The following is a 15,845-nucleotide window of genomic DNA, read 5'->3' as shown; positions in this document are numbered from 1 at the left end:
AGTTCTGTGAATGTGATGTTTCTCTCCAAATATACTGTACTCACGCTTCTTGTGATGATGTGAAGTGATAAAATGCCTACAAGATGAGATGAGGTGACATTAATGTCGTAGGAATTGTGACATAGAGTTAGGCTACTACTGAGCTGTCCATTTGTCAGAAGTGGGATCATCTGCTTTCAGACTGAGGTTGACTGCAGGTAACTGAAAACACAGAAAACAAAATGATGGATGGGGTGCCTGTGTTGCTCAGCCGGTTGAGCGTCTGACTTTGGCTCAGGTCATGATCTAGCAGTCCGTGAGTTTGAACCTCATGTGAAGCTCTGTGCTGACAGCTCAGAGCCTGGAGCCTGCTTTGGATTCTGTGTCTCCCTCTCTGTCTCTGTCCCCTCCCCTGCTCATGCTCTGTCTCTCTCTCAAAAATAAGTAAAACATTTTTAAAAATTAGAAAAAAAACCCCATGGATACGAGGGGCTTATTGTATCAATATTTCTTGGGAAAAAACACCTCCTCAAATCCCAACCTTAAAAATGACTATTTTATTTTCATATTAGTATTTTACCTTTCAATATTTGTTTGTTTGTTTGTCTGTTTATTAGGTAGGATTCATGCCCAGCATGGAGCCCAGCAAGCGGTTTGAACTCATGACCCTGAGATTAAGACCCAAGCTGAGACCGAGAATCAGTTGCTTAACTAACTGAACCACTCAGGCACCCCCTCAGTATTTGTTTATAATGCATAACCATTTTCTACTGTTACAATAATAATGGATGTATTTTATTTTTCCATTTTAAAATAAAAGGAACTTCATAATTATCATTTTAGTGGCTATCTAATGTTCCATTCGATAACATTTTAGAGATTTATAAAAGGATATGGCTGACTCCACCAAAACTATAGGAAGGAAAAAAAAACTACGGGAAGATAACGTTTTTCTCATAACCCACCCTCCTTTACCATAAAGATCATTTTAAAGAGTTAAAAAAAAAAACACAGAAGCAAATGAGCCTATTAGTAATGTTGTCTTCTGGAGTTTAAATACAGATAAACCAATTCCAGTATTTTGCATTTTCAACTTCTTACATAATTTGAATGACATCCTAAGAAGAACAGGGTTAAACTAGAGGGAGACATGTTTATACTGTTGATCCTTGAAATACAAAGACTTAGTTCATATATAAACTAGGAAACTGAAGATCAGTATATCACCGTGATGCACATTGTTCTGAATCTTCAACAGCAGAAAATGAAGTCAAGGGCAAGGGTAAACGATGCTTTTATGTAATGCCATTAAATCTTAAAAACTGATTGAAGAGTTCTAATGTATCCAAGAACCTTACACACATACATATATATGTATGTATATAGCATTCTTTGATGATTTTATACCTTCAAAGTTTTATTTACAAGCCATCACAAATATCCTTTCGTACAAAGAGGCTGAAATGGTTAATACCGGCTTCAGTTAAAGTGCTTTCGTTTGTTTAAAGTTAAACCCTAAACTAATGAGTGAGGAAGGTGAAAAACAGGCATTTTATGGAACTGTGGAGTTTTGCTATTGGAAGCATGACTAGAAGCAAAAGGTAAACTCATGATTGAGCTTAAGGACACTTTAACTCTTTGATCTAATGAAAGTATATGCTGAAAGCAGTACTTTAGATCAGAAAAGCTGAAATTGTCTTGCCACTGACAAATAGCTCTTTAGTTTGGTGGCACCAAAAGTAATTGATCAGGTACACATGGAAATAACATAACATTGTGCATCAACTAAAGTCAAATAAAAAAATTTTAATTAAAAAAGAAAAATAAATAAAAAACACTGAGGCTGGAGGGATGAATTAAAAGGGTAGGCAAAAATATAATAATCTTGAACTCATCCAGAAGAGGACTGCTGAACTCAGTTTAATTCAGTAAGTATGTATTGAGCTCCCAGTTTGTGGAGGACAAAGTTCAGATATAGCATCCATGACATTTTTTTTTTAATGTTTGTTTTATTTTTGAGAGAGAGCAGGGGAAGGGGAGAAAGAGAGAGACAGAGGATTCCAAGCAGGCTCCTTACCAACAGCAGAGAGCACAATGCGGGGCTCGAACCCATGAATGGAAAGAATGACCTGAGCTGAAGTGGGACACTTAACCAACTGAGACACCCAGGTGCCCCAACGTCTTTATTTAAAGGTTTGTCTTCTCTTATGCGTTGTTTTAAGATGGGACTTCACTCTCTGCATGGATCTAGTTGGCAGTTTCCTGTGTCCTGTCTCACAAGAAGCTATTTTTGTCTTACCACAGGTTGTGGGGATGGGTAGTAATGCCAAATCTATCCAGAGCACTAGACAACTTAAGGCAGGTTCATTAGCTAAGGGCTTGGGGGGCTTTTAGTGGTGGGGGAGAAAGGAGGAATGGGTGATAAGGAGAGATGTGGGCCTCTGAATCACATAGACTCTAAAATTTCTGAGTATCTTCTGCACACCATATTCTCATTTAACCCTTGGTTAATAATCACAATCGTATGAAGGAGATGGTTTTGCATGTTACAGATAAGGAAACTGGGTCGTGATCTTTCTAAGGTCACAGAGTAAGTGGTGGGTCTGGGATCTGAATCTCTTCTCCAGGTTTTCAAAGGCTTTCCTCCTAGTGCACAGAGCCCCAGTAGAATTTCAGGTCCAGAGTGAATCATACTGTGCCCCTCCACTCTCACACTTTTACAAGACGAAGTCTGTCTAGAATGTACATCTAATAAAGCAGTAAAAAGAGATCATGTGTAGGCAGTTTATAGCCTGAGAAGCGAATATGTAGTATATGTGTCTTTTTTTTTTTTTTTTGTCTTGATGAGGCGCTCCTAATGTTATTTTAGGCCAGTGTTACTGCCTGTCTTCCTTAATGCTTGCCCGTAGTACAAAGACCTGTTTCCTCCTTTAGACAAAAATACTAATGTCTGGTCCAGTTCTGTCTCAAATAACGATGTGAGGATCAAATAAAGCCCTTTGTAAATTATGGCACTTTACAAACTTGTAAGGTAGCACACATTTTTCCAAGGTATCAAGAAACTGTGAAGTTGTTGATTAAATTCTTGATTACTTGAGATACATGAGGGTAGCAACAGCATTCGGTTACTGGACTTCATAGATACAATCTAAAACCACATTCTAACTAGCAATTTTAATCTCAGATTTGGCTTTTTGTAGAAATTTAAACAAACAAAAAAAAGGAGACGAGATGTAAAATGCCAATACACTAATTAAATTTCTCCTTTGAGCTCTGTACAAACATTGAATTTGGACGAACAAAAAGAGACGCACTTACACATCCTCTGCACGTTAAGACTGAGGTAAGGAAATGAGTTATGGGAGAAAGACTTCAGACATCCTTGGAGACCGCTCTGGTTCGGGACGTTCCCTTTGGCAATATTCCAGAATATGAGTCCCCAGGGCTCCCCCCAATGGGATGGGAAAGACGTGCGTGGCCAGGCGCGCGTACGCGTACACTCACGTGTACCCACACACACAAGCGCGCGCGCGTACACTACACATACACACTGTTTCCTTCGCTCCCCCGCCCCGGGGGGCGGGGTCTCTTTCTCTTTAAAGAGCAGACGGTCTTCGCGCAAACCCAGGCTCTCTAAGGCCCCGGGGGCCCGGGACCCGAGCTGCTCGCAGCCAATGGGCGCGGTGGAGCGGCTCGAGCGCGGCTGACGCTACACCAATGGGCGTTCGCGGGGGGCGGGGGCAGCGGAGGAGACACTATTGTTGATGAGGAGGAGCGGCGGCGGCGGCGGCGGCGGCGGCTGCACCACCTCGTTGCTGCCGGCCGCGGCCCGGGTGCCCTCTGCTCCACGGATTCCGGCTCCGTCACCCCGTCGCGGGGACCTTCCCTCCGGCCTCGAGAATTCAACCCCTGCATCCCAACAACAACAACCCCCCCCCGTCTCGCCCAGTCACCGGGGAGGGGGGGACCATGTCCCAGCGGGTGAGGCGCAGTGGCTCCCCCACACCGGCCGGCTCTCTCGGGGGCGGTGCGGTCGCCACGGCCGGGGGAGCCGGGAGCCGCCTGCAACCCATGAGGGCGACGGTTCCGTTCCAGCTGAAGCAGCAGCAGCAACATGGCAGCCCCACGCGGAGCAACGGCGGCGGCGGCGGCAACAACGGCGGCTGCTGTGGTGGCGCCTCAGGCCCCTCAGGCGGCGGCGGCGGCGGCGGCGGCGGCGGCCCGCGCACTGCCTCGCGCAGCACTAGCCCCACGCGCGGCAGCGGGAGTGCGGCCGCGCGCACCAGCCCCACAGTAGCTACGCAGACGGGCGCGTCCGCGACGTCCACGCGAGGTACCAGCCCCACGCGCGGCGCCGCGCCCGGGGCTCGCGGAAGCCCCCCACGGCCGCAGCCCCCACCGCCGCTGCTGGGCACTGTGTCGTCGCCTAGCTCCTCGCCCACCCACCTGTGGACTGGGGAGGTGAGCGCGGCCCCACCCCCAGCCCGCGTCCGGCACCGGAGAAGGTCCCCGGAGCAAAGCCGTAGCTCCCCAGAGAGGAGGAGCCCCAGCGCCCCGGTTTGCAAAGCAGGTACGTGCTGGGAGCCGCGCGGTGAGGGTAAAGGAGCAGGAAGGGGTCCTGGGCGCGCGCTGCTTTCGCGCAGAGGCTGCGGCGCTTCGGCGGAGCCTGGGCGGCTGGGGGGCGGGACTGGGGGCGGGGCCGGAGTGGTGCGGTGCTGTCTTCCCCGGGCAAGCCCCGCGCCCTCTCTACCGTTCCCTGTTTGTCTCATTCATTGCTCTGCCGACCTTGCGCGGGTCTCCGTTAGTGCAGGTGCAGCTGCTAACCTTCTGTTTGGGCTGAAACGTTAATGATAAACCTGGGACTCTGGCTGCCCGCTGGTTGCTGCTAACCCTCTCTTGGGGATGAGGCTGGGAGTGGTTTGTCACTTTGTTTTAGTGACATGGCTAATGTTAGTATAGGACATGTCTGCTGCTAAGTATTTTTTTTTTTTTGTAAAACAGTTTCAGATTGTAAAGACTGAATTTATTAGCATAGCAAATTTGGATCCCCGAAGAGATGTGAGGCTGGAAACGTGTTAGCGTTTCCTTAGACTTGATAAGTGGGTAGCAAGAAAGAAGTTAAGGAGGATTCCTTTGGAAGGTTTATGAACTTTGTCTTAGAGTCTGGGTGTATTTTTGATATACTGATTTTTTTTAGAGGTAAAACCGTTTATTAAAAAAAACAGATCAACGTTTTTTGTCTTGTTATTATTTTAGGGACAAAAAGAATCCCAACAAAACAAAACAATAAAAAAAATCTATTGTTTTTCTGTGTACTTGGGAGCTTTCTTGGAAAAGGTCCTGAATGGAACTGTTAGGTTCTACTGGAGTCATTCATAAAGAGTAACTTAAAAGTTTCAAATTGTGAAAGTGGAAAGAAAATTTGTCATTCAGTTGCTTTTCTTTTAGAATCTAGTGTAAAAAAGAAATGGATGGTTTTTGGCTTATGCCATTATACTGGTGATATATACCTTTGTTTTTCCCTTGTCTGGGGAAATTTCTTTAGAACTTTTCTTTTGTAGTTTATTGTCAAACTGCTCATCCCAACAAATGGCCTCCTCGGTGCCCATCACCCACTTTCCCCTCTCCTCCACCTCCCATCAACCCTCAGTTTGTTCTTAGTATTTGAATCTCTTTAGAATCTTTCATGCAACATTGCTGTGAATTTCAGGAAATTTAGTACAGTACTTCTCAACCAAATAAAACAGATTAAGTGTTTTCAAGGGTTCATTCAGAAGTGCAAGGAGTAGGATGACTCTTCACTGTTATTTTATCAAAGATTTTAGATAGTGGATACATTTTTGGCATAAGTTGGCCTGGAAAATGATCAATAGTTTTTTCTAATTAGAACAAGAATATGATTTTAAACTGTTTGAAAATGTATTGTTGTTTTTTTTAACTTAGATTGTTAAAGGTACTAGAATCCTCCTTCCCCTCAAATAATAGTTATCACTTTACTGAGCTCCTACTGTATGGTTGGTAATTTACCTACAAGATCTTATTTTAACTCTCACAGTAGGTTTTAGAGAGGTAAAGTAACACGTAAGAAGATACTTGAATTTTGCTGGGTGGTACTCCAAAACCATGTCTTTCACATTGTATCAAGGGGGTAGCTTCATGATGTATAAGATAGGATCTGGGATATATATAACATACCAAAATCACATGTGCTTAGTTTTTGAAGCAACTCTTAGGGGTATTTGGTGAAAGTAATTACTTCAGTTTACCTTCAGCCTTCTGGAGGTGGTGTAGTGTGGCAAGTGGAAGGGAAGAAAGGGGTGGTAACTGCAATCTCATAACAAAATCTGGCTGCCCTCTCAGCTATGTGACCCTTAAAGCAGAGCAGCAACCTGAGGAGAGCCCAGTTAAGTGCTGGCAAAGAGTGGAAGAAGGTGGTCTTCTTTGTTTAGGATTTATTTTCTGGGATCTCAGTCTCATGTGCCCACTCTTCATGTTTCCCAAAGCTCCCATGTCTTAGATCTGTCATTCCATTCATGCTATAAAATTAACCCTTCTCAGAAGCTTCCCCTGTCCTCCCACCAAAAAACTCCCCAGAAAATAAAGAACTTTTTCTTCTACTACAGTATGCTCAACTAGGTATGAAAGGAATAGTGCGGGTCATTAAGTTATACTGAAGTGAATATCTGATAGCTTCCTTCCCTGAAATGCCTCATTGCACTCTAGCGAACTTTCATGCAGAAAGGACTTTCAAGTTTATTTTTTACTATTTCCATTTTTACTTTTTTGGTAATTTATTTTTTTAATTTACATCCAAGTTAGTTAGCATATGGTGCAACAATGATTTCAGGAGTAGATTCCTTAATGCTCCTTACCCGTTTAGCCCAACCCCCCTCCCACAATCCCTCCAGTAATCCTCTGTTTGTTCTCTATATTTAAGAGTCACTTATGTTTTGTCCCCCTCCTTGTTTTTATATTATTTTTGCTTCTCTTTATGTTCATCTGTTTTGTATCTTAAAGTCCTCATATAAGTGAAGTCATATGATATTTGTCTTTCTCTGACTAATTTTGCTTAGCATAATACCCTCTACTTCTATCCACGTAGTTGCAATGGCAAGATTTCATTCTTTTTGATTAGTGAGTACTACTCCATTGTGTATATATGATACCACATCTTCTTTATTCATTCATCCATTGATGGACATTTGGCCTCTTTCCATACTTTGACTATTGTTGATAGCACTGCTGTTAACATTGGTGTGTATGTGCCCCTTTGAAACCAGCATACCTGTATCCCTTGGATAAATACCTAGGAGTACAGTTTCTGGGCCATAGGGTAGTTCTGTTAGGACTTTCAGATTTTAGATTTCAGGTCTTCATAACACAAACTAGACAATTTGCTGTTTTTCTCAGGCTACATATGGAAGGAGAGAAGAGGGAAAAAGGAGAATCTTTTTGATCCCTGTGACTCTCTTTGATTAAAGGGAAAGTATCACCAGTTTGCAGCGTTAGTGAAATGTAGAAATCCTTACTGATAGAGGAGAACAGTCTGTAGTTCTGTAAACCTCATATAACTCAAATTCCAGGGACCCTCTAGATATAGCTACCAACTTCAAGGTGTCTATCAGATGAACTGGATGCCTTAACCTTTGTTTAGGGATCCAGTGTCCAAAACCCTCTGAGTTGAAGGTCTTAGACTCTTTGGAGAGGTGTTCCTATTTTGCCAGATCCCTACCCATTTGCTTTATCACCCCAGGGTTAGATGTAATAACTGGCTAACCCAGAACTGTTTTCTCTTGACTACTATAAAGTAATCCAAGCCCTTGTCCCTGACATATTTTAAACTTCTCACCTTCAGGCCTGCCATCTCCATGGTAAAATGGTTTGCCGTTAGGAACTGAGATATGCTTAGAGAAAGTAACTAGGCAACAGTGTTAACTGCAGACAAAATGAGGAAGAAGGTGAGATTTGTTTTTGCACTTTCCCTCCTTTTGCCTTTTTTTTAAAAAAAGTTTTTAAATGTTTATCTTTGAGAGACAGAGACAGATAGCGTGCAGAGTGTGAGCAGAGGAGGGGCAGAGAGAGAGAGAGGGAGAAACAGAATCCAAGGCAGACTCCAGGCTCTGAGCTGTCAGCACAGAGCCCAGTGTGTGGCTTGAACCCAAGAACTGTGAGATCAAGACATGAGCTGAAGTTGGACGCTTAACCAACTGAACCACCCAGGCGCCCCACCCTTCCTTTTGTCTTAATGAAATGTCAAATGGATTTCAAATGGATTACAGATGGGGGCATATTAGGAGCATAGGCTTTGAATAGACAGTCTGGGTTAAATACCTGTATTCTACAACTTAGAAGGCATGTGGTATGGGGAAGTGAATAACTTTCTAAGACTTAACTTACTTTCTAAAAAATTTTTTATTATTTTTAACATTTATTTATTTTTGAGAGAGAGCATGAGTGGGGGAAGGGCAGAGAGAGAGAGGGAGACACAGAATCTGAAGCAGGCTCCAATCTCTGAGCTGTCAGCACAGAGCTCGATGCGGAGCTCGAACCCGTGAACTGTGAGATGACAACCTGAGCCAATGTTGGATGCTTAACTGACTGAGCCACCCAGGTGCCCCAGATTTTATTGTTTTTTAAAGTGACCTCTACACCCAGTGCTCAGATTCACAACCTTGAGATCAAGAGTCGCATGCTCCACCAACCGAGCCAACCAGGTGCCCCTAACCCTTAACTTCCTTATCTGTAAAATAGGTGATAATCATTGTATCTGCTTCCTATGGTGATGAGGATTAAATGAAAGGAAATTGAAAAATACTGAGCATAGTACCTAAGTATAAAAGTTACCTAAGTATAAAAGTTAGCTCTTGTGTATTATTAGCTTTTCTTCTGGTTTCAGTGTATATAACATAACTTGCCAGTGTAGGCTAGTTTTTCATGGTTGTATGAAATTTCAAACTGGAGAGAACATTGCTTGTGAACATCCAGAATTGTAGCTCAAGTGTGGTCTGTGGTTTGTCTGTATCAGAATTACTTGGGGTCCTTGCTAATGCAGACTTTGAAAACCTCCCGTCCTATGATTTTGATGTACTTTATATTGAAAAGCAGTCACTAGAAGCACCAAAGAAAAACAGTTTGAAAACTCATTACAGAAGAGTGTTGCTACATTTTGCAGTATGTATTTTTGCATGGTGGCTGTATGTAGATAGTAAGTTGTGTTTTTGCTAATTTTTCTCTTGTTATGTATTATGTCATATATGATTTTGGTTGTTTATTAGGGTGGGACAGTGGCAAGAGCAGAAACAAGAGGTGGGCTTCTCTGGATTAAGAATCAGGAGATAGGTTACCAGGATTTCATATTTGTGGCATCTTAGACTTCTGCTTTCTAGTACTTTGTGAAGTACACAGCTTTAAGAATCCAGTGTTTCTCTAACATTTGGGAGATTGATGCTAGCTTCATATCTTTGGGGGAATCCTTTTGGTTTGTATGTCTGTAATTTACAGTTGAAGATGAGGCAAAGTGGTACCTTACTGTTAGTCCAATATCTTGGTTAGCAGAATTTACATTTAATTCAGTTCTGTAAGCTGTGATTGAACTACTCTTAGTAACTGTGCCCTACAAAGATGTAGAAGACACAGGGAACTCCAGAGACTCACAAACCAGCTATGTAAGACACATACAAAAGCATATGATTTGATGAGTGCTCTCAGCTAAAAGAGAAGTGAGTAGTTCTGTAGGCAATGGGTATAGAAGTTTAGCCAGAGGAGATGGCTTTTCATTTAGCTTGGAAATGGAAAAATAGAACTTTATATTTGGATCATAGAGGTGTGAAAATATACCTAGGATATTCAGACCTATATGTCTTAAAGTGTAGAGTATTGGATATAGGAGAAAAGAGGGAACAGTAGAAAAGAAAGTAGAAAGGTAAGTTTTCAGAAAAGCCTTGAAGAGAATGTATGAATTAGAATGTATTCCATGGGTAATAGCTCTGGAGGCAGATTTCCAGGATTCAAATGTTGGCATTACCACTTGTTTAATTTTAAGTAAATCCACTTCACCTTTAAAAAGGGTATACTAGCTAATAGTGTTTGCAGTAGAGGATTATTAGAAGAATAAAATCCTTGTAATCTCTGCGTGGTTATAGAAATCTCTCAATATTAGCTATTTTCATATCATCTTTATCATCCTCATTATCCAAGGGTTTAGACATTCAAGGTTAATTTGTTAGTGGTGGTAGTATTTACATTCTTAGAATGTGTAGAGTCTATAATAGCTTAGAATTTATTTTTATTTAAAAATTTTTTTTTTTTTTAGAGATAGTGCAAGCAGGGAAGGGGGCAGAGTGGGAGAGAAAGAGAATCTTAAGCAGGCTCCACGCTCAGTGCAAAGCCCGCTGTGAGGCTTGATCCCACAATCCTAGGATCATGACCTGAACTGATATCAAAAGAGTCGGATGCTAGGGGCGCCTGGGTGGTTTAGTCGGTTAAGCGTCCGACTTTCGCTTAGGTCATGATCTCGCGGTTCGTGGGTTCGAGCCCCGCGTTGGGCTCTGTGCTGACTGCCAGCTCAGAGCCTGGAGCCTATTTCAGAGTCTGTATCTCCCTCTCTCTCTGACCCTCCCCTGCTCACGCTGTCTCTCTCTCTCTCCTAGAAATAAAAAAAAAAAAAAAAAAGAGTCGGATGCTCAACCAACTGAGCCACACAGGCACCCCAGAGTTTATAATTACTTATGATAGAGCACAAATTTGAGATGAGAAAAACTGTAGGATAATAATTCACCAAGTTATAGAACACATGAATTTAGGTGCAATGGCAGTAGGAATGGCAAGGATAAAAGAGAGCGGGGAGACTTTGATTTGGTAACCTGTTGGACATAGAGATTGATAAAGGGTCAATTGAAGATAATAGGTTTGGTTGATGGTACTAATTGTGATTAAGCAACACAATAAGGACTGCAAATATGGGGAAAGAAAGTGAACAGTATTTTAGACCTGTTTAGTTTGTGCTCTCAGGAAATCCAGGTAATTTCCTAGACTGTGGAAAATACAGTTTTAGATCTCAGGAGTTTGGTTTGAATTGGGGACACAAAATAGGAACTCACTGATTTCAGTAACATTCATTTAACATGTACTTCATGCTAGGCATTTGCATGTGGGCAATACGTGAATTCATTAGAATGGATAAGATGATAGGGAGAATGCTGAGGATAGAACTCTGGGAGAAAACAAGCATTTTAAGGGTAGAAAGAAAAGCTAATGAAGAAGCCTAATTATGTGGAAGGAGGGGAAATGGTGGAATAGTGTTGAGAAAGCCAAAAGAAAGATTGGACTTCAAGGAGGGGATGATAAAGATTTTCAGATTCTGCCAAGAGAACAAGTAGGCTGATCTTGGAGAATAGGCTTTTGAATTTGGTATTTCCCTCAGTTGATAATCTCTGAGAGAGAGTAGTTTGTGGGGGACACAAATTGGGTTAAAGTGGTGGGTGAGAAAATAGAGGTAAGGATAAATTACTCTTAAGAAGTGCAGGTTACTCTTATATCACAAAACAGGATGCAGAGTTGAGCTAAGGTTCATTTATTTATAGGATGGGAAAAATTTAAGCATGTTTTATAGGTGTGGGAGAAAATTTATAGGAGAATGAGACTGCAAGTGTAAGAGAAAATGGAAGTAGTAGATGGAGCAAGGTCATGAAAAATGTGAGAGGCAGTGGGATCCAGCACATGTTAGAGTCTGGAAATCTCAGAAACAACTAAGGACACTTCTTTCTCTGAGGATGGGAAGGTGGTAAGGGTGGGTTAAAATGATAGATAACTTAGCAATAGGAGGGAAGGAAGCAGGAAGTTGAGAAAGTCAGCTACATCCGTCTCCAAACTACTTGAAGAAAAAAATAGCATGTTTGTCTGAATACTGTATTTTTAAATTTAAATTTTGTTTTTATTAAAGTACATATACATAATTAAAAATATCAGAGAGCACTAGGAGCGCTTGGCAAGTTCAGTTGGTAGAATGTGTGACTCTTTGTCTCAGGATTGTGAGTTGAAGGCCTGTGTTCGGTGTAGAGATTACTTAACAGATCTTTTTAAAGAAATCAAATAACACTGAACTTATAATCAAATAAAATGTTTTCCTGTCGCAGCTCTCTCCACTCCTACTTCCTGTCCCCTAGAGACAGTCACTTTCAACTCTTGATAGTCTTTGTTTCTGGGAAATTTTTTTGTATCATTTCTCATTTCTATTGTGTTTGTTTTATCTTTTGCAACCCCTGCTATACGGGACCTCTTGAATTGAGCTAATACTTTTTAAATTTCTGTATTAGTTTCCATCTCTGTACGTTTTTGTTCTTCTTTCTAACAGATTTATCTTCTGTCTTTTTAATTGATTTTTAAATCTTGGCCATTATATTTTCATTTTTCAAAAAAACTTACCTTGCTGTCTGATTATTCCTTGTTTTGTCAGGATCTTCTAAAAATGTTTATAAAAGGTATAAAAACCCTCAAAACTATTATTATTTTTTTTGCCCTCTGCATTATTTTCAGAGCTCTTTTTGTCTTGAGCTTTGTCATGTTGAAACTGCCATTTGTTTTCTATTAATATTTAAAGAAGAGACAAAAATGATTAGGTGTTCTGTCTGGCTGGGTCTGGCTGGTAGACCGGAGGATTTTAAAGGAGAATGATGATGCAAGGACTCTCTAATGTAGGGTTTTTCTGCCAGATTTCCCAGGGAAGAGTTGTACAGTATCATCTCTGAGGATACGTCTGGTGTCTTTAAGTCTGGATCCTACCTAGTTAATCTCTCTAGAGCAGTTTTTCCCAGTCTTTTTGCTCTGGAGAAGCCCTTGGAATAATTTCCATTTTTCAAGAAACCTCAGCTATCATGATCAGTAAGTTGAGATATATTGGGGTGGTGATAATCAATGCTCTTCTGAGTACAGACTGATTTCACTGTGGATCTGTTTGGCCAGCATATTATAAGCTTATTCATTTTGTGTAATTTTCCCCTCTACCTCTTCTTGGGAGAAAACATAGTTAAGCTTGGCTTACCTTTCTTAAAAATTAATCTCTTTTCTTTTTTCCTCCCCTCCCCTCTCCCCTCATCTCTCCCGCCTCCCCTCCCCTTGTCCTGTCCCATCTTGTTCCTTATGCTCCATACCTAATGGGGAGCTTGAACTCATGACCCCAGAGATCAAGAGTAGCATACTCCACTGACTGAGCCACCTGGGTGCTCCAATCTCTTTCCTTTGCATAGATTTTCAAAACTCATAAGACAGTCACAATACATTTTGATTAAATACTTGGGTTAAACCAATTGAGATTTAATTTTTCTAAAGGTAGGCTTAGATTTATTTTTTTAATAAATGTTTATTTAGAGAGGGAGGTTGGTGCAGAGAGAGAGGGAGAGAGAATCGCAAGTGGGCTCTGTGCTGTCAGTGCAGAGCCCAATGTAGGGCTTGACCCTACACTGAACTGTGAGACCATGACCCTGAGCTGAAATCAAGAGTTGGACGCTTAATTGACTGAACCACTCAGGCAACCCTCAGGAGATTTAATTTAAATAAAGTTAGTAAAGTTAGTTTTTTAAAATATGAAAATCTATTGACAAAGTTGTATAATAAAACTATGGAAACCATAAGCCAAGATAATATGAAAAAAATTTAGCCTGAGACACGGTTGGCATAATATTCTGAATTTAGAATATTCAGAGTTTGAATATTCTGAATAAATTTCAGAGTTTGAAAAAAATTCTGAATAACATGATCTGTCTCAAATATAAACTATGCAGAATTGTACATATATGTTGGTTTCTTGATGTCTTTTTAGACTTAAAAGGCGATGTTTCAAAAATAAAAACAAAATTTATCTCTTAAAGGCAAAACATTTACTTGGTGTTCTTATTTTGCTGTACAAATACTTAATTTGGAGTTGAACTTGAAATGAGCACACCCACATTTCATTTTCAAATGAAATGAAACATTTCTTTCCTTGCTCTTGATGCTTGCTAAACAAGAAAAAGTTTGTTTATTCATATAAGAAGTTGAAAATGCAGCAAATTATTCATTGCTTTACTGTGAATGGCAAGACACTTTTTTTTTGCACAGAAATTTAGAACTTCTATCAGGCAGATCAGGAAATCTTGGGTTGAGCTTATAATTAGACAGCAGCTAATTTACCACTTACATATTTGCTTTCAAAACTTGGTTGAAACATCTTTTTGTTGTTGTCTCTTTTCCTGTCTGTTGTCCTTGTGGGTTATACTTTTTTATTTCTTTAGTATTATAGGAAGTCTTTGATATTCTTTCTGTTAAAGGCTTGCATGCAATGGAGGTGAAATTACCTATAGTTTATTCCCCCCAAAATCTACATGACATTTTAAATTGACCATTCTTCTTTATTAGCTGGGGTAAAATTTAAATGTATTTTTGGAGTTCTTTCAAAGAGCTGATTTTGTAGTCCTATGCTGTAGTAACCTACCAGCATGCATTCCTCCCCTTCTTTCCTTTCTTTCTCTGCAGATAATATATACACATGATAAAAATTATAAATGATAAAAGAAAATACAATAAAAACTCTTCCCCTTACTTTAAGTTCATTATTCTTAGAGAAATCCAGATAGCTGTTTCTTTTATATTATTCCAGAATTATTCTATGCATATATAAATATGTACATGTTACTGTGCATATAGGTTTATTATATACCAGACATTTTATCAGGCATTTGTTTGAACAGTTAGGTCATGATTTTGTTTGAACAGTTAGATCATTTCTAATATTTTGCTGTTAAATGGTTTACTATGTTGAATATTCTTGTTTATACTTCTTTGTTTACTTATATATGAGTTTATCTGTAGGGTGAATTCTTAAAAATGAAATTTCTTGGCCAGAGTACACATTTTTTTTTCTGCTGTCAGATATATTTCCGGACTTGATATCAGTTCATACTTCCAGGAGCCTGTGTTTTTCTCTTCTATCTTCCTTTGGATTTTTTTTATGATTCCATTTTATCTCCACTATTAGTTATTAGTTATATCTCTTTTTACTGTGCTGTTAGTGGTTGCACTCAAGCAGCACAGTCCCAAAGAACTTCCCTGCAGTGATGGATATGTTCTATGTCTGTGTTGTCTAATATTTCATTTTAGTATCTTCCATTTCCTGCCTTCCATCCTTTATGCTGTCATCATCAAATATTCTGCTTCTCTGTTAGAAATCCTACAATACATTGTTACTGTTTTTACTTTAGATGATTATCTTTTATTAAGCAGTTAAAAATAAAAAAATTTATATTTACTCATTTTTACCATCTTCAGCACTCGCAGTTTATGTGAAATAGAGTGGTTGTAGTGTGAATGAAAAACAATTTATTTGAGAAGCAAATAATTGATAGGACTTGTTAACTCATTACATTTGAAAGATGAAGGAGATGAGGGAGCGTAATGATGGCTGAGGTTTTGAATGTACTTGGGTGATAAGGTTAATAATGTTGTCATTAACTGGTTTCATTACTGCTCTTATATTCTGTATGCATACAGAGTAGCCCATAAACTTTTAGAGCATGGTGCATTCACTTTTTTTTTTTTTTTTTTAAAGAGAGCACGAGTGTGTGAGGGAGGGAGGGGGCAGAGTGAGAGAGAGAGAATGTTTTTTTTTTTTAATGTTTTTTTAAATTTATTTCTAGGAGAGAGAGAGGGACAGCGCGAGCAGGGGAGGGTCAGAGAGAGAAGGAGTCACAGGCTGAAACAGGCTCCAGGCTCTGAGCTGGCAGCACAGAGCCCGACGCGGGGCTCGAACCCATGAACCACGAGATCATGACCCAAGCGAAAGTCGGAGGCTTAACCGACTAAGCCACCCAGGTGCCCCGAGAGAGAGAGAGAGA

General features: G+C 40.5%; 1 protein-coding gene across 2 annotated transcripts in view; it reads left to right on the top strand.

Moving 5' to 3' along the window:
* Positions 1-3,770: 3,770 nt before the first annotated feature.
* Positions 3,771-15,845, top strand: part of FAM117B (family with sequence similarity 117 member B) — a 93,375-nt gene continuing 81,300 nt past the window's right edge. For both annotated transcript variants that reach the window (XM_039257391.1, XM_039257390.1), the window contains exon 1: positions 3,771-4,549. In XM_039257391.1, the coding sequence (XP_039113322.1) occupies positions 3,949-4,549 (601 nt within the window). In that variant the 5' untranslated portion in view covers positions 3,771-3,948. The remainder of the gene's footprint in view (positions 4,550-15,845) is intronic.

The sequence above is a fragment of the Hyaena hyaena genome, unplaced genomic scaffold, assembly GCF_003009895.1.
Source record: "Hyaena hyaena isolate Hyena2069 unplaced genomic scaffold, ASM300989v1 scaffold_615, whole genome shotgun sequence".
Taxonomy (NCBI): domain Eukaryota; kingdom Metazoa; phylum Chordata; class Mammalia; order Carnivora; family Hyaenidae; genus Hyaena; species Hyaena hyaena.
The sequence above is the reverse complement of the archived record's forward strand: the minus strand, read 5'-3'. Positions and strand labels throughout refer to the sequence as shown.